Consider the following 27,809-nt stretch of genomic DNA (forward strand, 5'->3'; position numbering starts at 1 on the left):
AAATTTTAATAAAAATGAGTATACTATTCTCTATTCAATGAAAGATTTTCAATACTAGACACCACTTCATTTAAAATCTTTACTTCATCTAATAGGTCTAAGTAGTAAAACGTTTACTTAGTCCAATAGGACACCTTTTTTTGATGTACCCATTTTTGCTGATTTTACAGGGGCCTGCTCTTCTAGAGCTAGGGTCCTCCAGAATTGACAAGTCCCATACCTCTTTATTCTAATGGTCCTCTACTGGCCTTAAAAAATTAATGCTTCTCCTCAATCACGTAATTGACTATCAAAGAGGGCTCTGGACATTAGAGAGAACAGAGTTCATTAAAAATTAAATTTTTCCAATCTCCTTATATAAACATTTATTTATAAATTATGCCCCAGCATAAAAATTTTAGGATCTGTGTGCAGAAGGAATTGAAATGGAAGTCATCAGAAAGGCTCTATCTTCTCTCTCCAGCTAGGGACTGTCCATCCTCAACACAATTGGCAGAGACCAGCCTATAATATATCCTGAGTCAAGACACAATCTTCTCCAAGGCATCCTGACCGTGTAGCCTTAGGACTCAGTCCCAAAATTTTAATCTGAAGATTTTCCCTGGTTCAAAACTTAAACATTACAAGGATTTTCCCTTTTATGCGTTAATATGAACTGTGTCTTCAGTCATGTAGAAACATTCGCTGGCTGAGAACAGCCCACATATTGACCATTTGGTCTTCATCCTCGATGGACTCACACACAGAAACCCATATCAGATGGGCTCTGACTAGCTGAACCCTAGCTCCTTCTCGAGGAATTTGTTTTGACCTCCTCCACACAAGGCATTATGGACATTCTACTTCTCCCTCCTCTAGACCCTGACAATCTTCACACTCTGTTAGTACTTGAGTCATTGGTTCTTCAACTGAAATAGCCAAAGGATTGCTGTGTCCCCTAAACAGTTCAATGCACTATGCTCAGTGGGCTCAGGTAAATATTGACTAGTGTGACCTGGCCGTGTTAGGAAACGCCTGGCAGTCATGAGAGCTGTTACTTCAGATCCAAAAGTAACCAACGGCCAAGGACAGGTACCAGCACCAGCATCTTCTTAAACTTGAGATGAGGAAGCTTTCCCTTTGGCCCTGATTTCTCAGGCTTTGGTGGTCCCACTCACCAGCACAGTAGCCCGTGATGTTGACGAACTGTTTTTCCTTGCAGTTGGTCTGGCAGCTCCCAGCAGTCAGAGTGGCGTGAGGGTGACAGGAAATACAGTCAGATTCCAACGGCCCCTGGCACTGCCTGCAGGTCGGGTGGCATTCTAAGAGGGGAAACAGGAGTCAGAAGTGACTCTATTAGCTCAGCTGAAACTAGCAGGTCAGTGTAGGACAGACTTAACACACTCCACAGATGACAGTGAGAGCAGACCCCGCAGAGCGACCCTCCTTTAGATACGCTCAGCAAGCCTGGCAAAGACTGAGATCAGAGCAAAATACTGCATCTCTGCTGCCAAGAGCAGAACCTAGAATGCGCAGGACCTTGAAAAGCAGAGAAATGGGCCTCCCATTCCAAACTGGTCAGCAGGGCCATCCCCATCTCTAAATCAAGTCGAGATCAAAGTCCTAAGACGGAAGCGTGGTGAGACCCAAGTCCCCTCCTGAAACAATGCCACGACAGAAAGAGAGTAAGACAGTGAGCAGAGGGGCACAGGGCTTCTCAGAAATTCTTGGCAGGTCCAGGGGAAACCAGACACAGTCCAGGACACCAAGACTTCCCAGTCAGTTGCCAGCCAAGCAGAACCCCCCCGAGTAGATGCCAGCTCTAGCAGCAACGCACAATTGAAATGCAAAGTCTGGAAAAAAAAAACTATCACCACAACACACAGAAGGTGATCAGAAGCTGTTTGAAGTTCAGATGGAATTGTTTTCCCTAGAAAAATTAATAAGAGGCACTGCCCTGAAAAAAGAAAAACCCAGTGAGTCACAGTAGGTATAGGCTATCGAGAGAAGGATGGCAAGATATAAAAGAAGCTGCAGCTGTAGTTACACGCAGGCTGCCAAGGTGGGTAGCAGGAAGGAGCCAGCGTGTGGAAGGAGATTTAAGGATTTGTCTGCCAAGGACGAGGAGGGTTAAGCTGATTCCAAGGCAGGGGAGCGGGGGAAGGGGGCTCGAAGCTGGGAAGAGCTCGCTGGAACTGATGACATAAAAATCCCTTCTGGCTCAGAGTTGGTGGAGCACAGGCGCGGATTTCGAGTCAAGTCAACTGCCTCTCACTTCTTCTGGAGAGAAGCCAAGAGAAGATAAGGAATTTTGAAAACACGTTTAAAAAAAGCAAGCAAGAAAATGAACTGCTGATTAGAAGGCTAACCTTAACTCTCACCCCCTTCTGCATTCCTGGCCTCTGCACATCCAAAGCGGTTGTCTAAAAGATACTAGAGTTGGCAGGCTGGTCTCCACCACCCACGTCTTCCTGAATATTTCCAGTGACCTGGGCACCCTGCGGGGTGTGGTACGAGCCATGTGCTGGCGTCCGCGGGTAGCAGCTGAGTGGGAAGGGTTAGAGCTTCTTGCTCTCTCTTTTCCCCCCAGTGAAGTCACACACACCCAGACCAACTGGCCCAGGGTGAAAGAACATACGAGCAGAAGGAAGACAACCCCAAGGACAAAGAAACCAAGCCGAGCTGGAGTATGCCTGAAGCAACTCATCTAAAGCCTAAAAAGATGAAAGAGGTTCTTGGGAAAACAAAATTCCAAAGGAAATAAAATACTGATCTTCAGTTCTCTAGATTTGCATCCCCAATTAAGTTTCCTCTTTGGAGGTTGAGGCTAGATGAGTCTAACAAGTGTTAATTTATTTTTAAAATAGTAGATATTTACAGTCTGTCTCTGCATGCATTACAATGGACTTTCCCCTCTCAGTTCACCTCAGTAGTTTGTTTTCTAGAAAGAAACTAGCAATCATGATAGAAAGTGTTCCGTTTTCCCTGTATTTTTTTCCCCCTGCAGATACAAGAAAACACAGTGCTACAGTAAGGTGGTTAAATTTTAGCATTTTGTCAATTGCAATAAAACCCTGCACGAATCTCAACTAGTAATTTCTAGGATCTCTGGTTCTGAAATTTAAAGGTGGTCTTGAAATTTCACAAAATTGACATAACAAAGACAATAAACATTTCTCTCTCCCCTTCTGCTTTATTAGACGAGAATCAGGGAAAGCAGAGCTGGGAAGTGGAGTTGCCAGCAAACGCCAGGTCCTATAAAAATGTTTTTGCCCTCTGCTTAGTCTCTGCAGATTGCCATCAAGCCCACCCCTCACTACACACACAGACCAAGTCAAAGCTAATTTTTCACTTTGCCTGTTTTACCCCTTAGGAAGACCAGGATTCGTTTTTGCTCATTCTGTGCCATTACTCCTACAAGTTCAAGGCAAGACTTGATAGCCCAAATGTCACCACCCGGTTTGGCACAGTTTTTAATGACAGTGTTTGGCTGCCTTAGGACGCCAGAGCACGGGCGGAGACTGTGTCTGGGCATGTTCCATGCTCACCTGTGCAAGCTCTTTCCTGGGTGAAGAATCCATCTGGGCAGCGGGCGAGGCAGCGGCCATCCAGCAGTGCCCGGGAGGGCTGGCAGACAGTGCAGTTGTGTGGACTCCTGCCGGCACACTCCACACAGGACTGGTGGCAAGCTGGGGGAAGCAAGAGCAGAGCAGAAAGTGAGAAAAGGCACCGGTGACAGTGACAGGGACTCTGCCTCTGCCGTTAGCTCTCCTGGTGAGGAGGCATTCCTGTAAGCGCTGAACTTCCAGCATTTCCCCATGTGGGCAGTGCCACCCTCAGGAGGGTTGGATGCTACCAGTTGGAGCAGTAGGCCCAGGTGAAACTGGAGGTTGCTTTTTGTTTGTCCCCTTAAAGAAAGTAGATTTCTACTACTTGTAGAAATAGTGGCGGGGGGGGGGGGGGATGCAGAGTTATTTGTTCAGGGGTTGGTAAACCAGAGATGTTTGGGACCTTTTGTGAGCTCTGCGTGAAGCAGGGTACTAGGGTGAAGTAAGATGGCAGGCTATGCTAGGGCTAGAGTACCCCCCCCCCCATGGGCTAGTACTTTAGCAACCAGTGTCGCAATAATAGCCGAGATCAGTACCAGGAGGATTAATTACTCCATGGCTTAGAGGCCAGCTGAACATTCTAGGGGAAAGGGCAGCTCAGATAGAGAAGGGAGCACCAAATAAAAGGGTGTTTGGAGGATCCTCCCAGGAGGGGAGATGCATGTTGAAAGTAGACTATGGACCGAACATGATTGCCACTCAATGCCTCTTTTGCAGACCAAAACACCCAAAAGGAGAGAGAGAACAAAAGGGAATGCCCTGCCACAGAGGCAGGGTGGGATGGGGGGGGGGGATGGGAGGTGGGAGGGATACTGGGACCCGTGGTGGTGGAGAATGGGCACTGGTGGAGGGATGGGTATTTGATCATTGTGTAATCGAAACCCAAGTACAAAAATTTGTAAGTCTATAACTGTACCTCATGGTGTTTCACTAATAAAAATTAATTAAAAAATGGTTATTATTATACAATAGTCCAGTTCATTCTGAGACTTCCCGTTAACTCACACGGTCCTTTCTGAAGGGCAAAGCCACAAAGCCAGGCTCTGTAGGCCCAGCCCAAGTCAGGTATACATGCCACAAAACAGAAATGAGCATCAGCAGATGCAGCTATGTCTTCTCACCTTCCCTTCCTCCTTCCTTCCTTCCTTCCTTCCTTCCTTCCTTCCTTCCTTCCTTCCTTCCTTCCTTCCTCTTTCTTGCTTTCTTGCTTTCCTGTTTTTGTGCCATAGCCAGCTGGGCTCAGGGATCACTCCTAGTAGTTTTGGGGAAACAGCAGGCATACAAGGAAAGAGTTCTTAACCCCTTTACTATTTCCCAACCCTTTAGACATCTAGTCCCTGGGTCTTGGCCGGAGTAGCTTTCCCCGGATCAGCGAGTGCCTGAAGAGAGGAAGGGACTAGCCCGGGAGAGCATCTTTCATGCCTGAGCCAAGCAGCCCAGCCCAGCTCACATGACCTCCTCAGGAATCTAAATTCAAGGCCACTAGAGGGGGAGCAAAGAACTGGTAGTAGCCCCTCCCTAAGCACTGAAATGATTCTAACTCCTCACTGGAAGTACCTTTCCTCTGCTTTGTTTTCACAATAAAAGCTCTTTTATTTTTTAAAATTTTTTAATCTATTTATTTATTTATTTTAACCTTTTTCGGTGCTGCTTCTGCTGCCCAACTAACACCGCTGCTCCCTGGGGTGTCCGCTACCTGGTGGATGTGTCCTTAGCACCTGTGACTGTCTCTCCCAGGTAATTCTTCTTGGATCCCTTGGCCTGCCCCTGCCTCACTGATCACACTTCCATTTGCAGCAGCTCCTACTCATCTTTCAATCATTCTCTTATCCATTCATTATGAAACTTCAGGTCCTTCTAGGAGCCAGGGACACAACATTATATAGGACAAAGTCTGGTCCACACGGCTGTGTTTAATGCTACCAAGATCCACCAACTGCAGAGATGCCACTCCAAGTCTCCTCTTCGCCTTCTCTGCCCTCTTAATAAATACCTAAAAGTCCTGGAGCTTAGAAGAACCAAACAGGATATTATAACATCAAGTCTTCCAACAACAACAAATATATATATATATACATATAGTCTTTGATATACAGTAACAACGAATCTCACAATGGAGACGTTACTGGGCCTGCTCGAACAAATCGATGAACAATGGGAGGACAGTGCTACAATGCACATATACCCAGGGCTGACATAATCCAGGATGCCCTGGACTATTGCATAATAAAAACCATTATTGTTACACTGGTTGCTAAAGTGCTAGCCAATGAGCATATGGCTGGCACATGACTGCTCTAATTCTAGCATAGCCTGCAATCTTGCTTCTCCCTAGTACCCTGCCTCACCCATAGCATACAGGGGTTCCCAAACTTCTTTGGCCTATGAATCCCTTAACAAAATAACTCTGCATCCCCTCCAAATCTAACTTCTTTAAGGAGGCAAGGAGAAAGCAGCCTCCAATTTCACCTGAGCCTACTGCTATACCTGGTAGCATCTGAGTCTTCCGAGGGTGGCACTACCCACTTGGGGAAACGCTGAAAGTTCAGCGTTTATGGGTTAAGTATCTGATCAATATGAATAGCCCTGCAGGCCGTTTCTCTCCATTTTCATTGGGCAGTATCCTGCCGTACGGGTGGATAAATATTTTATCATCTGGATATAATATAAAGTTTTATGTCATTCAACAGCACTTTGCTGCTACATTAAAAATAGGACTACAGGGGTCAGAAACATAACTCAGAGGACGAGGATGCACGCCCTGCTTGCAAAACCCCCAGGTCTGCATGATCCCCCAAATGCAGCCAGGAGTGACCTCAGGGCACCACTGGATGGATATGGCCCCCAAACCAGAAAAAAATAGAGCTAGAACCCTAATTTTAAAGTGATTTCTTTTTTTAAAACATTGCCCTGTTAATAGCTTTATTAGCATGAGTTATAGTTGAGAATTTTTCCCCAAGTATTTTTAGAATAACTGAGAAAACTTATTTTTAAGCACATATTATAAAAGAAGAGTTCACAGCCCATTAAGTCATGCTTAATGCAGAATGAAAAAGATGCAATGAAAAGTCAGGTGGCAATATCTGAAGAAACAGCTATATTATATCATCAGCACAAAGCATTTCAGGATGGTCTGGGGAAGTATGCATGGCCTAGATAGCTAAACATTCTCCTGGTAATACCAATATATTTACATAGGAGTTCGACAAGATTCATCCACCAGAAGTGGATGAGAGTTCCTTTCTCATCACATCCTTGCCAACATGATTGTTTCCAATCCTTTTGAGATGTGCCATCTCACTGTTGTAAGATCATTGTCATCTCGATTTGGATTTCCCTACTAGTAAGTGATGATGAGCAATTTTTCAAGTGCCTTTTGGCCATCCATTGGTCTTCCTCAGAAGTATCTGTTGATTTCCTCTTCCCAGTTTTTGATGAGGCCTAGATCTTCCTCTTGTGTCTTTCTATTAGGAAATTAAAGATTATCCCTCCAGAATTGAAAATTGAGAAGTTTATGAACTTTATTTGTTATTTTATTTCCTTACATTTGGTTACAAAGTTAATCATTTTGGCTCAATATAAATCAAGGTAGCTATTAAATTATGTATAAAAGCAAAGAGGAGACAAACTTGCTGAAGGCCGATGAGCCAAAATTTCCAGGAGGAGGAAACTCCTTTGTCACCTACTAGATTTTAGAAATCGGCCTCCCCAAAAAGTTGCATTCAAAACTGCTTTGACTGGAAATGTTTAAGAACCAAGTAGGCAACAAGCCAACTAGCTACCAGGTGGCACACAGGAGAATCTTCCTTTAAAAGTGCTCTTTCTTGTCATCGTGGTCCCATCTCTATCCCAACTGCCTTCTCTCCCCAGCACAAGATTATCTGATGCAGGTATGAGCCAGCGGTGATGGGGCAACTGCAGTCTCATGGGAAGGGGGCGGTACCGGCTTGTCCTTCATGCCCTACCGAGGTCATGAGTTGCCCCCCACAAGCGGCTCTCCGGCACAGCCATAACACCAGAAGCACAGAAACCAATCTCGTAATTATCTGGCTCTTGGCAGAAATCCCTCCAGATTTACCTAGTAAAATATCAGAAATCCAAAATTCCGTAGCCACTATTGCGGCTGCACGACATCATATGGTTCTCATAACCAGCTATAGAAAACAAATTATTTCACAATGCCTTTTCAGCAGTTCTGATTGTTGGGTGGAAATTCTAAACAATAATGGTGTATCTTTTGTCGAAATAATGAATGTAATCAAAGTAGAGAGAGAGTTAAGTAGAAATCATCTGCCTTACAGGCATTGGGAGGGCTGGGAGGGGGGTACATTGGGGTTCTTGGTGGTGAAAGATAAGTACTGGTGAAGGGAAAGGTGTTTGATCATTGTATGACCGAAACTTAATCTTGAAAGCTTTGTAACTTTTCTCACAGTGATTCAATAAATAAATATAACCAAAAATTCAAAAAAAAAAGATTATCTGGCGCCAGCCAGCCCAGTGGTGGCTTATGGGTGTGGCTGCTGAGTTGTCAAGGGAGCATAACACTTCATTGGACACACCCTATGCATAGTCCAAGAGTACTGCATCACATTTGATGGGATTCAAATTAGGAGGCAACCAACCTTAGAGGGAAATATTATATTATTTCAGTTCTGCTTTGGGGCAGGGATTGGAGTTCTGGATGTAAACACCTGAAATATGGTGGTGAAAAAATAGGGTAGTGGGATTGGTATTGGAGTATTAAATGTAATCAAATACTGTGAACTACTTTATAAAATAAAAAAGTTTTTAAAAAATTAAAAATAAAATTTAAAAAAAAGAACTGCATGCTGAAAGGCAAAGGAACAAACATGATAACCTCTCAGCACCTATGTTGCAAACCCTAGTGACCAAAGGGAGAGAGAGCAAGAGAAAAAAGAAAAGTGCCTGCCATAGACACGGGTGGAGGGGGGGGAAGGGGAGGATGGCAGGAGGGAAACTGTGACATTGGTGGTGGTGGGAAATGTACACAGGAGAAGGGATGGGTGCTGAACAGGTGTTGGAACATTGTCTGACTGAAACCCAATCATGACCAGCTCTGAAACTGTATCTCATGGGTGAGTCAGTACAAATAAAAATAAATAAATAAGTAAATAAAAATTGAGAAAACATTTTTAAAGTGCCTTTCTCTGCAGTGCTCTATTTTCAGAGGTATAGAAATCCACATCTTTGAGACAATCTCAAGAAACTCCAGTTCTGTGCTGGATTTGGAAAGCTCTCCGCTATCTCAGTGACTTTTATGAGGTTTGATCACTCTACGGAAGCTGATTTCATAGCAGAAGTTACAGTGTGAAGTCTAAGATCCTTCAAGGAAGACTAACTCCATTACGGGGCATATATGGAAGAGACACGAAAGAAGTTCTATGAATAATTTCTCCACGAAATACTCCATTTTTAGAGAGCGACTTTCTAACTGGTGACTGAGTATACTTCTATAAAAGCATACCTGAGTTGCTTCAGCACTAAAAGTGTCCTTAGATGGTTGTAAAGTCCTGTCAATCTCACTCCAGTAAAAGTTTTATGTAAAATAATTAAAATGCATCAAGGAGAGGACAGAGGATGGCTCAGTACCCTAGCACCTGCCTCGCAAGTGTGAGGTTATGAGTTCAACTCCCAGTGCCGCCCACATGCACTGTTCTTCGTGCAGGAGCTCTGCCATCTGGCATCTCCAGTATCATAAACAAAATCCCACGAAGAGGTGTGGGCACCAGAGCCAGGAGTGCAACCCTTAGCAAAGCTGTGTGAGTACCCAGCAACCCCTGGTGAACTCTGCTCTCGGAATGTGCTCCAATACTCTAACTGAGGAGTCCAACCTTCAGAGAGCATCACAGCCTGAGCACAAGGATGCAGCGCGGAGCACCACAAGCCAGTAGTGTGAAGCCATCAGTGTAATACTAGGAACCTCCATTTTCCCATCCAAATTACTCTTTTCTAATGATATTTCAGAAAACAGGCATTAATATTGCTCTTTCTTTCCTCATTTTAATGAAATGAAATGAGGTTCGGCACCATTACTTGCACATATAAAATTTCTCAACCTCTCATGCAAAAGCAATTTTTTAATGTCAAAAATACTTTTTTTCTAGGGGAAAGTCCTGCGACCACTCCCTAAAATTCACAAATAAACTTCACTGAACATCATCACAGTCATCTTCAAAACTGCCTTCACCAGGAACATTTACGGACTGAATAAAGAACTAGTCAGTTGCCCAGTGACAAGGGCACTTTTTTTCCCCTTCAATTATGATGTAAATATCAAAATCATCTAGGCCATACTTTAAGATACTGTGATAAGGGATGCAGACTAGTGAGTGGTGTCAAAAACATCAATCTCCTCATTTGCCTTACTGTCCTCGCTCTTCTCATCTTTCAAAGAACCCAAGTTAAGTTATTCCTCACCCTGCCATCCTCTGAAGGAGAAATGGGAACTTTGTGGGCACGGGTCCATCTCCATCTCTCGGCAGGTACCATAATACCTGTCCCTGGCATGTCCATATTTCTGCTGACTGACTGGGTGAGTGGATGGAACACCACGACATGGACAGGTGAATGAGTGGAAATGCCGACAACACACACTTGCCCTTCTCCTCTCTTTCTCGGATCATTTCTTTCCAACCTTTCTCTGTTTACAGCATTTCTACCAAGTCCTTCAAAATGTCACTCTCTGCTCTTTTTCTTCTTGCTCCAAGGCAAACTGCTCCATGTTTTTAACGATGATTTCCACACTGGTGAGTCCTGAATTTATGTGCACAGCGGTGGATTTTAGTGGGATCGAAACATCCAACTGCCAAGGAGTTAGCTAGCTCTAGTTGAGGCTTCGTACATAGTTCACACACCTCTCTTCCAAAACACCAAGTTTATCCTCTCCATGAACTCTGATAGCACATTCCTTCCATCCCCACCTCCTCCCTCCCTGGACTTTCTCCTGCATAATCTGTCTCACTTGGTGGCCCCACAATTCCTCCAGTCACTCACGCTGAAACCCTTACACTGTACTTTTCCATCACCATACCATAGCCAAGATATGTTGGTTCGTCCTTCCTAGGTTCAATCTCTCCCAATTCAGTGATCCTCATGAACCCCTGGTCCAGACCTTCCGAATCATTTCCGATGTGAGTTAGTGCAGCTGTTTCCTTCCTACTGTTTGCCCCCATAACTGCCCTACAACCACCAGAGAGATGCTTCCAAGCTGAAAATTGACCAAATCATTTCTTTGCTTAGACTCTTTTAATGATTCTCCAATACCAAGAGCGTAAACTCTGAACTCCTTATATTAGCACATAAAGCATTTTATGACATTACTTACTCCTGTGTCTCCAGATTTATTTCCCACCATTCCCCACTTTGGACTTTAGATTGCAGGGTGATCAAATACATGGAATTTCTCCAAATACAACATAAACTTGCACTTCCTGTTCCCTTGGACTAACGGGTTCTATCCTACTCCATTCCCGGCTCCCACCAGACTTTCAACAGCCTGATGATGGAGTCTGCCTTCTGCAAACCTTCCCTCCTACCTTCTCCCCAGCCAGTCTCCTGCTCGCCCTGTGCCTTGGACGTGCTGCCATTGTAACCAGCCTCCTGTCTTTAGTTATCTGTTCAAATGACAGCGCCCCCCTGACTTGCTCCTGTCTTCTTTGAGGCATGGCTTCCTAGCAGTTTCATCTTTCTATCCCCAAGCTTAGCACTCGAGGCTATAAAAAGCAAGTGAAGAAGACTGAACACTACCTGAAGGCATGCATGTATGCATTCATCCAGTTTCTGTGACACTCTGGGGACCACATTAAAGAGCATCGCTTTAGAGAGATGCCCTGTGTTTCACTCAATTAGGGCAAGGGAATCCCAACTTCATAAATAGCGACGTTCTCGAGAGCTGAGCAGGCAAACTCCTGGCCATTTATTTCTTTAATTAAAACCCTTTGCCTTACGGGCTTTGGTAAACCTTAGCAACAACCCAATAGACCGAAATATCCACAATATGCTTTATTTCTTATCATTCACCCAAAGCAAGTTAATTGGCCAAAATAATCAGGGGATTTCTGTTGAAGGAATATTACTAGCTTAGTAAGTAAATGTACTTATAAACCAAAGATGGTATTATTAGTAGTGTACAAACCAAAGATAGTATTATTTTTTTTTTTTTTGCTTTTTGGGTCACACCCGGCGATGCACAGGGGTTACTCCTGGCTCATGCACTCAGAAATTACTCCTGGTGGTGCTCGGGGGACCATAATGGGATGCTGGGAACCGAACCCGCATGCAAGGCAAATGCCCTACTCACTGTACTATCTCTCCAGCCCCAAAGATGGTATTATTCTTTCTCATAAATCTCCCCTTTGAACTGCTTTATCGAGGCTTTTATTTCAATCCTCGGACAAAACCTCCTGAAAACACCACTGCACTGTCAATAAGATCATCTAATTGATTCCAAAGCCTCCCCGTCCCAGGTTAGAGATTTTCCATCGTCACCACAGAAAGCACCGTGAGGGTCCATGTGAGCAAGCCATATCTGATATGGCTTATTCTTCCATGCTGTTTCCATAGATTTACATAACATTGCTCTATAAAATTATATAGGATTCAGTGTGCATTATTCTAGATCCATATTTGTATATACTACATTGAGCACTGAGCACAGTCCTCCCGTTGTTCATCGATTTGCTCGAGCCGGCCCAGTAACGTCTCCATTGTAAGACTTGTTACTGTGTTTGGCATATTGAATATGTCACGGATAGCTTGCCAGGCTTTGCTGTGCAGGTGAGATACTCTCGGTAGCTTGATGGGCTACTACATTAGGGGTGAATTTTCTCTTTTCCAAAATTGGTAACATCAGGGCAAGCAAAATAACTCAAAAGCCTAAAGAGCATTTCTTTTTATACAAACCCACTTATAAAAGGTAAAGGTAAAGGCCTTCCCGTTGATCGTCGATTTGCTCTAGCGGGCCCAGTAACGTCTCCATTGGAGACTTTGTTGTTACTTATAAAAAGTTTCCAAAAATTTTTTGACTTCAAACCTGCATTTATATTGTGCAATTTTATCTTTTTCAGTAAGACCCAGACTAAGAAGACAGAAAAAAAAGGGCTTGGATAAGTTTAGTTGTCAAATTTCCTTTGGTGCGTAACTGAACAATGTTCTGTGATTTTTCTAAACATAAGAAGTTGCTGATTCAGAGATAAGGTTATTGGAATGCCTTTTCCCTTTGGGTTCTTTTTCAATTAAAAAAAGTTTTGGGGGTCAGAGCGATAGCACAGCGGGTAGGGCATTTGCCTTGCATGCAGCCAACCCGGTTCAATCCTTGGCATCCCATATGGACCCCTGAGCACTGCCAGGAGTAATTCCTGAGTGCAAAGCCAGGAGTAACCCCTGAGCATTGCTGAGTGTGACCCAAAAAGGAAAAAAAGGTTTATTTATTTTGTTTTTTAGGCCACACCTGCTGTGCTCAGGGCTCTCTCCCTGCCCTGAAATCAGAGATCACTCAGACCATATGGGGTGCTGGGGATCAAACCTAGTCAGTTTCATGCAAGGCAAACATCCTACATGCCATAATAAGCACTCTGGTTCCTCTTTTATACATATATTTATATAAATATATATTTTATATATAAATATATATATTACATATATATAGTTCAGTATTTCTACTGGTAAGTACATCAGAAAACTCTCAGGAAAATCTATTATAGTGTGTACAAAGTTCATCTAAAAAATAAAATGTAATTCCTCAAAATCATATCATACCCTATTGAACTTTGTGGAAATTGAAAAAAATCCATCGGAGTCTAGCCATGGAACGGGGTCAAGCACTTGGCTAATCTAATCAGCTTATCATGTTTAGATCCCATTTTTATCACCACTGCCAAATTGTTGATATGAGTCTGAGCTGCATCATTAATTGAGATGGCCTGGCCTGAAGTTAAATTGGAAAGCTTTCATGTAAAATTAAGAACAAGAGACCTGAGTTTAGGAAGACCTTAGAGAAACTGTCCTCTGTATTAGAACTTAGAATCCTTCACTGATAAAGTATTTATTTGGCTCATTCTATTTTTTTTTAATTTTATTGAATCACCATAAGAAAGTTACAAGTTTTCATGTTTGGGTTACAATCACACAATGATCAAACACCCACCCCTCCACCAGTGCACATTCCCTACCACCAATATCCGAAGTATACCCCCCCTTTCCCACCCTCCCCCTGCCTCCATGGCAGACAATATTCCCTATAATCTCTCTCTACTTTGGGGCATTATGGTTTGCAATACAGACACTGAGAGGTCATCATGTTTGGTCCATTATCTACTTTCGGCACACATCTCCCATCTCGACTGATTCCTCCAGCCATCATTTTCTTAGTGATCCCTTCTCTATTCCAGCTGCCTTCTCCCCTCTGCTCATGAGGCAGGCTTGCAGCTTTGGGGCAATTCTCCTGGCCCTTGTATCTACTGTCCTTGGGTGTCAGCCTCATGTTATGTTATTCTATACTCCACAAATGAGTGCAGTCCTTCTATGTCTTAATGAATTTATAAAGTTTTAATTAATGTATAAAGTCTAAAGTGGTAAAAATTACTTATCTGCATAAAGTATAAGACACTTTATATAAAGACCTATAAGACTCCATGCCCAGATGCTGGATAGTACAGCAGGTAAGGCATTTACCTTGCACATGACTGTCTTAGATTCAAATCCCAGAACCACATACGGTCCCCCAGGCCCAGCCTGGAGTGATCCCTGACTACAAAGCCAGGAGTAAGCCTGGAGCACTGTTGGCTGTGGCCCAAACATTCACACACACACACACACACACACACACACACACACACACACACTCAAAGAATTTGTGCTCAAAGGATTATTAAAAGGTTAACTCAAGGGAAAGGGATTTTAGGTTGGATTTACAGAAAAAGATTAAGGATACTTGGTTAACATTCTGATTCCTTAATTCTGTGATTTTCTTATGTAACCAAGATGGCTTCATTTTATTTTTAATTCTGTATTTTCAAATTTTCTTTAATGTGATAGATCTCAACGAAAATCTATCTCCAGAATAGCTGAATCCTTTAAAAAATTTTCCTCAATACTAATAGGGGAAGATCTGAGGGTCCATGAAGCTATCTGCCTAGGTGCCAGGGATAGCCCAGGCAAGAAGCAAGGGCATCCAGACACCAGGACTCAGGGCCTTTGCATGTCCATTCCCCTCAATGGGCGATCATCACTCCAGGGGGCACCACCTCTTCCATCCATGAAGCATGTTGCCCCTGACGCGACCCATCATGGCAGCCCTTCTCAGCTCTGCCCAAGAACCCACCAGCTCTGACACAAACCTAAAGTGAGGCTGAAAACCAGATGTGAAGACAGGAGGATGGACGGAAAAGCGAGGGTACTTTACTTGTTTTGAATTTTTAAACACAAATTAGTCATTGGGAGGGTTGTTTGATTAGAGGAAGGAGACCCATGGGTATTCCTTGGTTTTGTCCTGGTTTTTTTTTTCTATAACTTTAATCTGTCAATGTTGGCAAGCAATCATCAGCCAGTGAGAATAACTCTATACAGTTACTAAAACCTTTGAGCGACTCCTAACACCAAGTTGACTATTGAAAATGCCTCCAAATGACCTTTAAGTTACAAACCCCTCTCCTTTGTACCAGCAGTGCTATCATTCCATGGCTCATCTGGGCTATATGCAGAAGAGGCACATTTGCCCTGGCTCCCTTTTCAGAAAACATTTAAAAGGTAGGATGAGCACAGGCAGGTGAACATCTCCATCACAGAGCACTCCACTTCTAAAGGCACCAGAGGACCCCACGTCTCCCCAGGATTCTGCTCTGAGCTTCATTACGCCAGATGAATATATATACTGGCTTTGCTGCTGCGTTGTTATTCACTTATGGCTTTATTATCTGTTTCTCTCACTAGAATATGAATTCCATGGGAGTTGCAATGGCATCTGATTCACTCACAAGTGTACCTCAGTGATTCAGCAATGCCTGGCACCCAGAAAACACTCAATTAACATTTGTGGATGGAATAAATAAGAACAGACTGTGCTTCGTCTTCTAGTAAACAATGTTCTCATTGGGCACTTTTTGTCAATTTTCATCTTTTCTCATCCTTCAGTCCCAGACTTTGATTTTTATCGAATATTGGGAATATTGTTGCTTCGTCTTCCACTAGGCAATTCCTGGGTCTGTCTTGTAGTTCAAAGTAGAATTTTTATGCTAACTTCTGACATCAATTCAGACTCTAAGCAAATTGCTTCTTCCTATAAAGCATCTGCCTCCTGCTTTCATTAACTGCAGCAAAATTCTAATCACTCTGTGCTGCAGTCTCAGAAAAAGAGAGAATTCCAGAAAAACAGTTATTTTCCACTTTTTTTATAGAAAAAGGTAAGGGAAGAAAGGTATTGTGGAATATTCTCAATGGTACATATGTAAAGCTCACACGTATACATGCACTTGAGCACGTGCGTGTGCTCACACACACACACAGACACACACACAATAACCTTTTTGAAATGTTCTTCTAATAGGCAAGGGTATTTCTGAGAGTGTGTGAGGATAGTTCAATGCAATCTCAGAGGACTTCCAGCCTTATTTCATAATAACACTTTGGAAGAACCGAAAATGGAACAGATTGTGGGAAGGCAGGAAGGTTTCCAGAGATAGGGGATGAGTGACAGGAAATACATCAATCAACAACTCCATGCTCAGGTAGGGCTGGAAACAACTGTGGTTGCATTCCGTCTCCCAGTGGAATCTTGGGCAACTCAATTAACCTCTTTCTGCCACATTCTCATCAGTTATAAATTGAATACAACAATCCACCTAGTAGAGATTGCACAGGGATTTGGTAATAAATGTGAAGAGACAGCTATATGTGTGCTACCTAATAATATTAAGTTAACTAGCATAAAACCGTGGGGCTACAAAGCACACAAGGCATCAATCTAGTCTGTCCCCTGGGACCACGATTAAGCCATTCCAGAGGGATTCGTTGTAAAACCCTTCCTAAAAGGTGATGACTATATGAGAGAGGTCACAGAAAACCCCCTTTCTCGATGAGGCTTTCTTAAATTTCTTCTCTGTCCCAAGCTTAAGCTTGCATTGTTGTTGGCCTTGCCTCTGATATCCGCAGAGGTGGCAGCAGCCTGGTTTGGTGTCTGGACACTGGAGTCAGGCTGACTTGGGTTCTGATTGGTCTCATCTCTGTACATGGCCTGGAGTCGGTACAGCCTAAATTCCTCCTGCCTCAGTTTCTTCTTTATTCTAGCTGTCCCTCTGATTCTGATGAGGTGGAGGCACTGAGAAGCCTTACTCCTGGTGCTAAACCAAACCAGCCTTACTCCTGGTGTTAAATCAAACCAATGGTGTCCCAGGATTTTGTGGCTCAAGAGCCCCCCCCACCAGGTTTTGATGGGAGACGTGTTCTGCCATTGAGCTCTAGCTCTGACCCTAATTCTTGCTTACAGTTCTAACTTAAAAAATTCAAAGTGGTGAGAATTGGGGCTGGAAAATGATAATCAGTCCAGAGGTGACATACGGACAGTGGTGGAGAGTCACTGGCACTTGGTGGTGGGATGCCATGACTTTTGTTCATCAGTACCATAAACTTCAACACTATTGAATCCTATACAATACTATGATACATTTTAATTAATGCAAATAAACAAAGGAATAAGTCAACTCCTTAAATGGTAAAGAGCGCACACAGGAACCAGGACTGGAGATGGGCACAGGGTTTACATGTTCCATCTCCAGCACCACATGGACCTCGGGCATCCCAGTTCTGGCTTTGGGAGGACCCCAGCACTGCTGAGGTGATCCAGGGAGTCCCTGGTGCCAAGGGGCCTGATCTGTATTGCACCCTCCTGCCTTAATGGTAAAGCACTGGTCCGGTCGACCAAATCACTGGGAGTAGCCCCAAGGACCCCTAAGCAACACTTGGGGAGATCCAAAGGAAACATGAACCATTTGTTTTTCTCTGACCATACTCCAACGTCCCTATTTCTAATAGAAAGTTAAAAACTCTCAAAAAGGCTGACTGTGCTGTGTGGCTCCATAGATAGTCTCTTCTCCTAGGATCACAACGGAATCAGGAGTAAGAGGGGACACAGCCATTAGACGACCATTAAGAATCTGCTAAAGGGGCGAGAGTGATAGTACAGTGGGGAGGGCATTTGCCTTGCACGCAGCTAATCTTTTGATCCCAGCATCCCATGTGGTCCCCTGAGCAGCCCTAGGAGTAATTCCTGAGTGCAGAGCCAGGATTAAGCCCTGAGCATCACTGGGTATGACCCTCCCACACCCAACCTCTTTCACACACACACAAACATACAAACACACACACACTCACACACATACACACAAATCTGCTAAGGGCTTCCCCAGCTTCCCTAGTTTCCACTTGCATGGATGAAAACCCAGATCTTACAATGCCTCTCTCTAAACTCTCAGACAGACCAGGGATCTTGCAGTCTTCACCCTTCTGATTTTCCACTAATCCCTGAGCCCATGCAAAGCAGACGAGTTTCCCACATTCCATCATTTCCAAACTACTTCTGGCACAAGGAGGATCCATGACAAATGTGCTGATGCCTTTTCTCCCTGTATTTCCCCCATGTCAGCAGGGGGCTGTCACTGTTACTCTCACTGTCCTCCACTGTTCATCCATTTGCTCGAGTGGGCCCAGTAACGTCTCCATTGTGAGACTTGTTGTTACTGTGTTTTGGCATATCGAATACGTCCCAGGGAGCTTGCCAGGCTCTGCGGTGTGGGCGCGATACTCTCGGTAGCTTGCCAGATTCTCCGAGAGGGGCGAAGGAATCAAATCCAGGTCAGCCGGGACAGCCGCATGCAAGGCAAATGCCCTACCGCTGTGCTATCGCTCCAGGCTGAGCAGGGGGCTAGACACCATTATTTATTTCGCTACAGGTAGTAGGCATCTAACCAGATGTGGTCCAAAGAAGCTAATCTGGTAAACTTAATCCACTGAAGGGATATATGCAGCAGTGGTTAGAAAAGAGAGAACATTCCTACCCCAGCACCCACTTGAAAGCAGCAGGCCACAGGGAGAAAGGCTGTGTGCTATGTGCCTTGGGAACCCCAGCTGCAGCAGTGGCAGAGAACCCCTATTTCTCAGGTGGTTATAGAAATAGAATCGTGGAGTTTAAGGCACCAGCATGAACTTGATCAATGCATAGATGGTCAGGAACCAGGATGGCTCAGAGTCTCGATCCCAATCCATAGGTACCAATTAGCTCCCTGCAGTACCACATCTCAGAGGGAAGGGGGCATCCCGCCAATGTTTCTGAACAGCTAAGTAAGTGAATTCCTACCTATCAAGTGAGCAACTTAGCGAGCATTTCATACCTCCTCTGATCCCGGAAAGAGCCTGTGTGAAAAATAACTATCCTTGTTCTAATGCTGTGAATGCAAAGACTCAAGAGTGGCAGATGTTTGGCCCGGGCCTGCCATATCCCAATCCAGCACACTTGTTTCTGTGCCCTATGACTCATTTGTCCAGAGTCCTTCACCTAATCTTGAAACCCGGTGAATCACTTTGAAAGCAAACTTGAAATCACTTTAATAGATGCGTTTGTGGGATATACAGTTAATATTGCAATATTCTTTTCAGTTCACTTTATATTTTTGGGGGGGTAACATCTGGCTGTGTGGAGAGCTTATTCCTGGTTCTCAGGATCAGGGATAAATCCTGAGCACTGGGGATTGAATTTAGGTCAGTCACTTCCAAAGCAAGTTCCCTACCTGCTGGACTATCTATCTGGCCCAAATCTGCAACATTCTAAAATTATGTTATAAAAAATAAACATTAGGGGAAAAGAGAGAGATGTTATCACATCAAAATGGTAAAGGAATTTGGGTTTAGGTGGGAAGTGACAGGCAGGTTAATTTTCTGCATTTCTCACAGTCAAAATTTTCCTTAATAAACATGTTATGTTTAGAATAGAAAAAAGTGAGAATAATCAATTTGGTTTCTTTGTTTGGGGGCCACACCCAGTGGAGCCCTGGGCTTACTCCTGGCTCTGAGCTTAGGGATCACTCTTGATAGTGCAGGGGGGACCATATGGCATGCCAGGGATTGAACCTGGGTCAGCCACGTGCAAGGCAAGCATGCTGCCAAATGTACTATTGCTCTGACTCCAGAGTTACAGATTTTTTGAAGTAGCTTGAGAGTTAAAAATTTTACCCAACAGTAATAATGCTTCCTTTAATTGTTAAGGGGCACACACCTCGCAGTACTCAAGAGACCATGTGGTCCCAGAGATCAAAGGCTGGGCAAAGCCTTTGCTCCGGCCCTTAGAACTACCTTCCTGGCCCAAGGCAGCTTCCTAGAGGAGCAGAAAGATGCTTTTCTTGCCTCTGGGTAATATCTACATGGCAACTGAGCACTGAGTCAAGTTATTTTGATTAGGCTCAACTCTCTGTAGATAAATGTCAAAACAAAGAATCATTAGAGAAGTGGGTAGGGTCACACTTAGTGGTGCTCAGGGCTTACTCCTGAGTCTGTGCTCAGGGATCACTTCTGGTGGTTCAAGGGATCAAGTTTGTTTTGCCAGGGACTAAACATGTGTTAGCAGTGAGCAAGTTAAGAGCCTTAACCCATGTACCATCTCTCTGGCCCCAGGCAAAATGACTTTTAAATTTGAATTAAGTCCCAACTTTTCCTCAAAGGGACCAATTCACAGTAGTAGCAAATTAGCAAGTTAGGAGAAATAAAATGTAAAATTCTGCATTGAACTCTGGGCCTTTCTTTACTTTCCCTGCTCATCCCTGGAAGAATTCCTATCAGCAATATCTAGGAGGATAACTTTGGGGATAGTGAGACAACAGAATTTATTTGAAAGGGGCAGGAGGACATAGGCGGTAACCACTACATATCCATCCTCTGAATGCTCAGTGAACAGCCTGACACCATCCTGAGGTGAAAACGAAGGTCTTCCTGGCATAGATCCCTCCCCACAAGCTTTCGGTAAACTCCCGAGTCCCTTCCCTGATGTACCTTTTTTCTTCTCACAGTGGCAAACTTCTGAGGGACCCATTCTCCTTTCCTCCATTTCTATTCTCTGGGCATTAATCACTCCCCTAGTATGTTTCTTTATACCCCACAAATGAGCGAGAGCATTCTGTGTCTATCTCTCTCCCTTTGACTCATTTCATTAAGCACAATATTTTCCAGATCCTACAATGGAACAGCAAATTTCATGACTTCATCTTTTCTAATGGCCACATCAGAGATTCAAATAAATTATTTTAAAAAAACACACAGTAATCCTGACTAGAGCAATAGCACAGTGGGTAGGACATTTGCCTTGCATGCGGCCGACCCGGGTTCAATTTCCAGCATCCCATATGGTCCCCTGAGCACAGCCAGGGATAATTTGTGAGTGCAGAGCCAAGAGTAACCCCTGTGCATCTCCAGGTATGATCCAAAAAGCAAAAAGCGAAAAAAAAAAAAAACAGTAATTGTCAAAAGCAACTACTATTCCCCCCACTGTGTCACTCACCTTCACACCGTCCAGTGCTCTCCAAGTAAAACTGGGCTCTGCAGTGGGGCAGGCACTCGCCTGAGGGAATGTCAACCCCAGGCAGTGGTGTTGCTTGCAGTGCGTCCTCTGGCTTCTTACACCGGGTGCAGTGAGAGGGCTCTGGGCCCACGCAGGCCAGGCAAGAGGGATGGCAGGCTGCCAAGGGACACAAGGCAGGAAAGCAAGGCCATGGTCATATATACGGGCACCCCAGGAAAGTCCTTCATGAAGCTCCAACCACTAGGAAAAGGTCACCACATACATCTCTTCAGAGAATTGGTTTCCGAGTATTCTCAGCAAAGCACAGGGTGATAATATTTGTACAAGCCAGAATGAAGTGATTTTACTGGGCATGTCTCACTGATCCTGAAAGGGCTATCAGGTGACATCCTGGGGAAAAATAGTGTCCTGGGCAACACCAGCGTGGTTCTCCAGAGAAACATATTCACTGTGTACCAATTTAACCCTGCGTCTCTCCTTTTTAGTGGCGATCTTAAGAAGCATTCGTATGAAGGCCATGACTACACTCTTTTGCAAAAGTAGTGGCTATGTTATCGTCCATTATATTATCTACCACCCTCTCTATTGGGGTCCAGGCAAGCAATTCCTCTTCTGATTTATGGGAAGAAAGACTACTTCTCTAGATGAGGAAGAGGACTCTTGTGAACAGCAGTAAGAATGTGACCATCCATCATCACTCTTTTCTGGCTACTGGTGAAAATCAGAGCCAAATAGAGGCCCGAAACAATCTCATCCCCACATTTTGAGAAGACGAACCTGTCTAAATTTAAAATATTTTCTAGGTTTTCATTTTTAGAATATCTCTTTCAGATGCCCCACTTTAAATGTGCTTTTCTCGTAACTATTCTCAAATTCTTTTCCAAGGTGCCCTTATGTATACATAAATTAATTTTCCTTAATTAAATTGTTTGTTTCCAATGTTCTACTTTCAAAAGGCTCAAATTCTACTGCCTTCTCAAAGAGCCCAAAGCCTTTTTGGCAAACAGCTACTTAAGATTTTCCATTTTACTCTGCCCAGAGGCCCTGCTAGTGATGCTCGGTGTACTCTACAGTATCATTAACAAAAAAAGAAGTTCTTCAGGGGAAAAAAAAAATGAAGACAGGGAAAATCATTAGCCATGCTAGGAGACAAGAAAGTGGAGGAAACCAGGGTTCGGGTTTTGTTTCTGAGGAGGCTGAAGCAAATGACACTCCCTTCACAGAGAGCCAGAAAAATCTTCCGAGGTCCCTGTACAGAACTGGGTAATGAGGAAAATGCATAGCGGTGAGAGATATTAGAGGAAAAGTCGCCCTGAAAAGTCACATCCGTGTCACTGGAATGCCCACCCGGCAATACCTTTGCAGACCCCGTGGTCGGGGTGGAATCCCTCTCCACAGCTGGGCAGGCAGAGACCTTGGCGTAGAGCCCGGGGGTGGGGACAGGAAGTGCAGTGGGAGACCAGAGGTCCAGAGCAGCTGGCACAGGAGTGATGACATGCTGAGGGACAGGGAGACACAATGACACTGAGGTGACTAAGGGCCTCTTCTGGGGAGAAGTCCTCAGAGCTGGTGCTCTTAAGCCCCTCCTCACTGATCCTCCACGTCCGAGGAAAAGGTGTTACGACAATACCCCTTTACCCATCTTGCATCCTCTATTATTTCACTGATTTCCTTTATTTAGTGTTTGCATTAAATACATTATTTTCAATATTCATAGCAACATACTGTTAATCACATTTTACAGATGAATTCATTCATTGGGGAAACCAACGTCTTTTTTTTTTCCCTTTCTGGTTTTTTGGTCCACACCTGGCAGTGCTCAGGCATTATTCCTAGCTCTGCATTCAGGAATCACTTCTGGTGATGCTCAGGAGACCATAGGGGATGCCGAGGATCAAACTCGGGCTGGTCATATGCAAGGCAAGCACCCTACCTGCTGTACCATGACTCCAGCCCCAGAAAACTGAAGTCTTAAAGGGTTCAAATATTTATAGAGGGTAAGAGAGAGAGAGAGAGAGAGAGAGAGAGAGAGAGAGAGAGAGAGAGTACAGTAGTATATAGGGATAAGGCATGTGCTTGTTTGCAGGCCACTGATCTGAATTCAATCTCCAGCATTGCACATGGTCCACTGAACCCCACCAGGAGTGATCCCTGAGCACAGAGCCAGAAGCAATCCCTGGGCATTGCTGGGTGTGCCCCCACATCACTAAAAATCATAGAGGGGGCTGGATTTAGCACAAGAATTGTCTGAACCTAAAACTCATACTCACTAAGTGTAAAATAGTGGATAGTCACGGGTCTAGCTTCCTAAGCAGGGCAAGAGGTTGGACTAAATGATAATTTTAGATTAATCCAACAGGGACATTCAAGGACTCTAAGTATTCAAAAGTGTGACCATGACCTGTGACAATGACAGACCTGCATCTCCTTGGTAACAGAGAGACATTTCTGACTCTAAGAGACAGATGGTATCATGGCTTGTCCTTGAGGACAGAAAGAAAAAAGTGGAAGAATCCAGGGGACAAAGGTCAGACCCAGGAGAGGCGAGTGTTGAGATGGGACGAGTCCCTGGGGAACAAGATGTTAAAAAAAAGAGAATGAACAGTGGGTAAAAGAAGGGATTGGCCAACAAGCAGAGTTGCTAAGGAGGGTTGTGGGACAAGCATTCAGACCCTTCCACTCGTGGGTAGATATTAGAAAAAGTTTGATGTTTTAAAGAGAATGATCTATAAAATGTTCTAGGCAGATTTCAGCTTGTGAAAAAAAAGACAGGAATCAAGTACATAGCTGTAAGAACCTTAAAATTTTGAGACGGGAATGTTTCTAATGTTTTTAAGTCTTAAAGAAACAACATAAAAATAGCTCATAAAATTTTTTAAAAAAACACACACAAAATAGACAGGCTTCAGATTCAGATGCTATTAAATTTAGCTCCCCTCTTTATTTTGGGGTTATGTTATAGTTCTCTGACCCCTGTTTGTATGAGGAATGATTCTGCCAAACGTACTATCTTAATTAGTGATGACTTACAAGCCTATAAGGACTGTATGATGATCGTCGAAAAGATGTTTTTGGCATTCAAAAAGGACTCAATGATGTTTAATTGTGATTGATTCAGGTAAATCCTTTATCTAATCACTCTAATCTCACAGTCTCCACTCATATCTTCCACATAAACACACATAGGTTCCGTAATGAAAATAGAATTCCTTTTAATTTGGCATTCTCTCATCACTCAAATCTGCCAATGAGCAGCCCACAGCACTGAACATGTTGAATTATTTTTGATACGATGATGATGACGATCCAGGTCTTACCTTTGCATCTGCCAGTGGCATCAGCGTAGAACCCATCGGGGCATTCAGAAATGCATTTCCTATCGTGCAACACTGTCTTTCCAACACAGGTGAGACACCTGGGGCTATTGGGGCCACAGCTCTTACAGGACTGGTCACAAGCTACGGAAGAGGAAAAGCCACAGACATACTCAATAGGGTGGAAAGGGAGCAGTGTCCTATCTGGACCAAAGTGAAGTTAGTGTCAACACAACAGTCACAGGCTGGCTTCCTGGTTGGCTTCTGTTTCCAACATTTCAGAAGACTTCACTTTCAACTTTCACAGGTGAAGGAGAACCACGAATTATTCACTGAAGGAAGCGTAACAAACACTTGGAGGCACACTCACTAGTGTATCTAATTCATTATAAAATCTAAAGTCAAAACAGCCTTTGGGTGGGGAGAGTTACTGGATTTTTAAAAAAGAATTTTAAAATGATTGTTTAAAGTTTAGGTAACGTGGTTACAACAGTGCTCACGTTCTTGATTATGATGTACAAATTACTGCCCCTTCAAAACCACAGTGTCCAAAGGTCATGGAAATTTGCTAGATTTAGCAAATAAAAGTACCTGGTGCTCAATTAGATTTGAATTTCAGAACTTAAAATTTAGTAACATTTTTAATTTGTCTCTTCCAACTATCTTATCCTCTATTTTATTCGATAACCCTAGAGAGGAAATTTAGAAATTCAGAATTGAAACTAAGAAAGGTCAGGTTATAAAAATCATGTTAAACTTCACCTAGTCTTCCAGCATCTACTCATTTATTTAATTATCTGGTCCCACAAGTATTTTTTAAGCTCTCTGTCAGGTCTGTGCCAAGTGACAGAAAACACAAAACCCAAATTAACTTAGTTTCTGCTTTAAGAGGCTTAAAGAGGGTCTCACAGATGGAAAGAGACATGTAATATTAGACATACAGAACACGTCTCTTGGGTCAGTCTGTCTAGGTGGTGAAAATTCCAAAAAGATGGTTGGAGGCGTAAAAGGCCAAGAAAGAATTTATAAAGAAGCAAGCCCTAAGCACTGTTTTGGGAGGTGGGAAGAGCAAGCCGGGTTGATGGGAATATATTTCTGGATGAAGCAGCAAGTCAAGAAAGGACCTGCAAACAGTCTGCAAACAGCCAGGCTGTCTGCAGGAACAATTCTTATTCAACTGGAAAAATGGGAAGAGTCATACTACGGAAACCTGTAGGGCAGTCTCATCCAATGAAAGGTCCTGGGGGTTCCTGAAAGTTTTTGTTTGTTTTGTTGTGGGGGGAACACAGCCGGTGATACTCAGCAACTCTTTCTGGATCTGTGCTTAAGGATCGTTGCCAGCAGTAGGAGTCCCTGTGTAGGGATTACCTTGCTCAGAAATGGGGCTGAGAGTGTCTCGGCCAGCCCCGGGTGAGGGTCAGGCTCATGATTAGATTCTTGGCTGAGAATGGAAGGGGGAAGAGAGGAAAATAATCAAAAAGATAAGTGAATGATTCATCTCTCTAATAGTGTAAATAGTCAAGACTGGTACGGAGTCTAGGAAAGCTTTCTGAAAAATAGCCTGAATAATTGTTGGAAGAATCTCAAGGAGAAAAGAGGGGGTGTAACTTCAAAAGCAGAGATGGAGATTAGCCTTAAACAGAGCAGAAAATTCTCCTATATCTGAAAGTCGAAGAAGGGAGGGAAGATGTTTTAAGTTGCCCACATTTTGATTCAATTATGCTATACTCTTAGGCTTTTATTTATTAGGATTTTAATTTATTATTACTTGGGTAGCATGGTTTTATGATGTTTATGTGTACGGAACTATACCCACCACCAGAGTGTCAATGCTTCTCCAGCACGGTCTTAAGGTTCTTTCTAGTCACTCCCCTTGGAAAGAGGCTAAGCTCTTTACAAACAAAGCAAGGGAGTGAGAGATACTGCTCAAGTGATAGAGCACAGGCTTTGGCATGCTGGGCTCTGGGCTTAATCCCTGGCACCCTTATTACTGCTGGGAGCAGCCCTGCCAGGCATGGCCATCAGAGGAATGGAAAATGAAGTAATGCTCACTATGAGAGAATACTTCAGAAACAGAGACTACTGTGATTATTATTCTCTTAATCCACTTCCGCCACACTAACCCACTGAAAAGTAAGTATCTCAAACACTTAGGGGGAAAAAATGACAAGTGATGGGATCAAATGTTGCATCCTGCATCCAAGCAAACTCAATAGCTTTCTAGAAGAAACATGAAGGGCAAAATAATCTTCAGTAAATGGGCAAGGATAATAGCCTAATATATCAGAGACATTCATCAGTGAAACATGGAAGTAAAAAAAAATAAAAGAATGTGAGTAGTATTCTCCCCTCCCAGCCTCCAAAGACATCTAAATATTTCTAATTCTAATTGAACAACTCAACAGAAGTGAACAAACTACAAATTAAGTGAATTTTTCCAGACTTGATGAGATGTAGAATAAACTTAGAATGGATCAACAAAAAATTACAAATCAAACATTTAAAGATGTCTAAATAATACTTAAAGTATATATTTTAAATTAACATAAAATTGTTAGGAAGATGTCATTTCTCCCCCAAATAATCCAAAATTTTCTTGTAATGTAAAGGAAAGAATCCATTTAAAATGATATAGAATGATATCTCGAAGATGGAACAATGGCCAAAGGCAACAGAACCTAAGAGTTGGTCTTACCATGGGCAGGGGTGAGGGGAGGTGGGTGGTAGGGAACTCTTAGTATTGGGAGGCAATAGACAATCTGCTGGAGGGTGTAGTCTTAGAACATTTTGTGCAGGAAAACCTATCATTAACAGTGTTGTAAATCATGATACCTCAAATTAAAAAAAATCAGTGAGCATATTTTAAAGTTCGTGCATAGCTAAGTCTAATTTGAAAATAAAATGAAATAAAGGGAGAATTTGCTGAACTAAGTGTTGAAAGCTAGCATAAATAAAAAACAGTAAACAAAACAGAGCAATAGGATAGTGATGCAAATACCAATATTTCTACTACTGGAATAGTTTAGAGACCAACGTATGTGCACACGAAAATGTAACTATGGCAAATGAATGGAGAAGTTTCTGCTGAATTACTTGATGATCTGGGGAAGACTGGGTCACAAAAGGGAGAAAATTCAAACAGGATCTCCTCTTAAATACATACATACAAGTGAACGCAAGTGTATGAGTCAAAAAACTAAATCAAGATAAAACAATTAAATTAATAGAGAAATATGTATATAAAAATTTCTTTGTGAACCTGCAAGGCATAGGTCTCTTTAAAAATCTGAAAATAAAACTGTAAAGTGAAAAATTCTGCATTACGAATTT

The 27,809-nt window shown here is 43.2% G+C and overlaps 1 protein-coding gene across 1 annotated transcript in view; it reads right to left on the reverse strand.

Annotated features, from left to right (window-relative positions):
* The window catches only part of FRAS1 (Fraser extracellular matrix complex subunit 1), a 508,077-nt gene that overhangs the window by 226,552 nt on the left and 253,716 nt on the right, over positions 1–27,809 (reverse strand). Inside the window, exons 16-20 of the mRNA XM_056111320.1 lie at positions 24,483–24,623; positions 22,523–22,663; positions 21,145–21,321; positions 3,528–3,668; positions 1,158–1,301 (exon numbers count right to left, since the gene is read on the reverse strand). Coding sequence (XP_055967295.1) covers positions 1,158–1,301; positions 3,528–3,668; positions 21,145–21,321; positions 22,523–22,663; positions 24,483–24,623 — 744 coding nt within the window. The remainder of the gene's footprint in view (positions 1–1,157; positions 1,302–3,527; positions 3,669–21,144; positions 21,322–22,522; positions 22,664–24,482; positions 24,624–27,809) is intronic.

This window comes from Sorex fumeus, unplaced genomic scaffold (assembly GCF_029834395.1).
Source record: "Sorex fumeus unplaced genomic scaffold, SorFum_2.1 ptg000013l, whole genome shotgun sequence".
Classification (NCBI taxonomy): Eukaryota; Metazoa; Chordata; class Mammalia; order Eulipotyphla; family Soricidae; genus Sorex; species Sorex fumeus.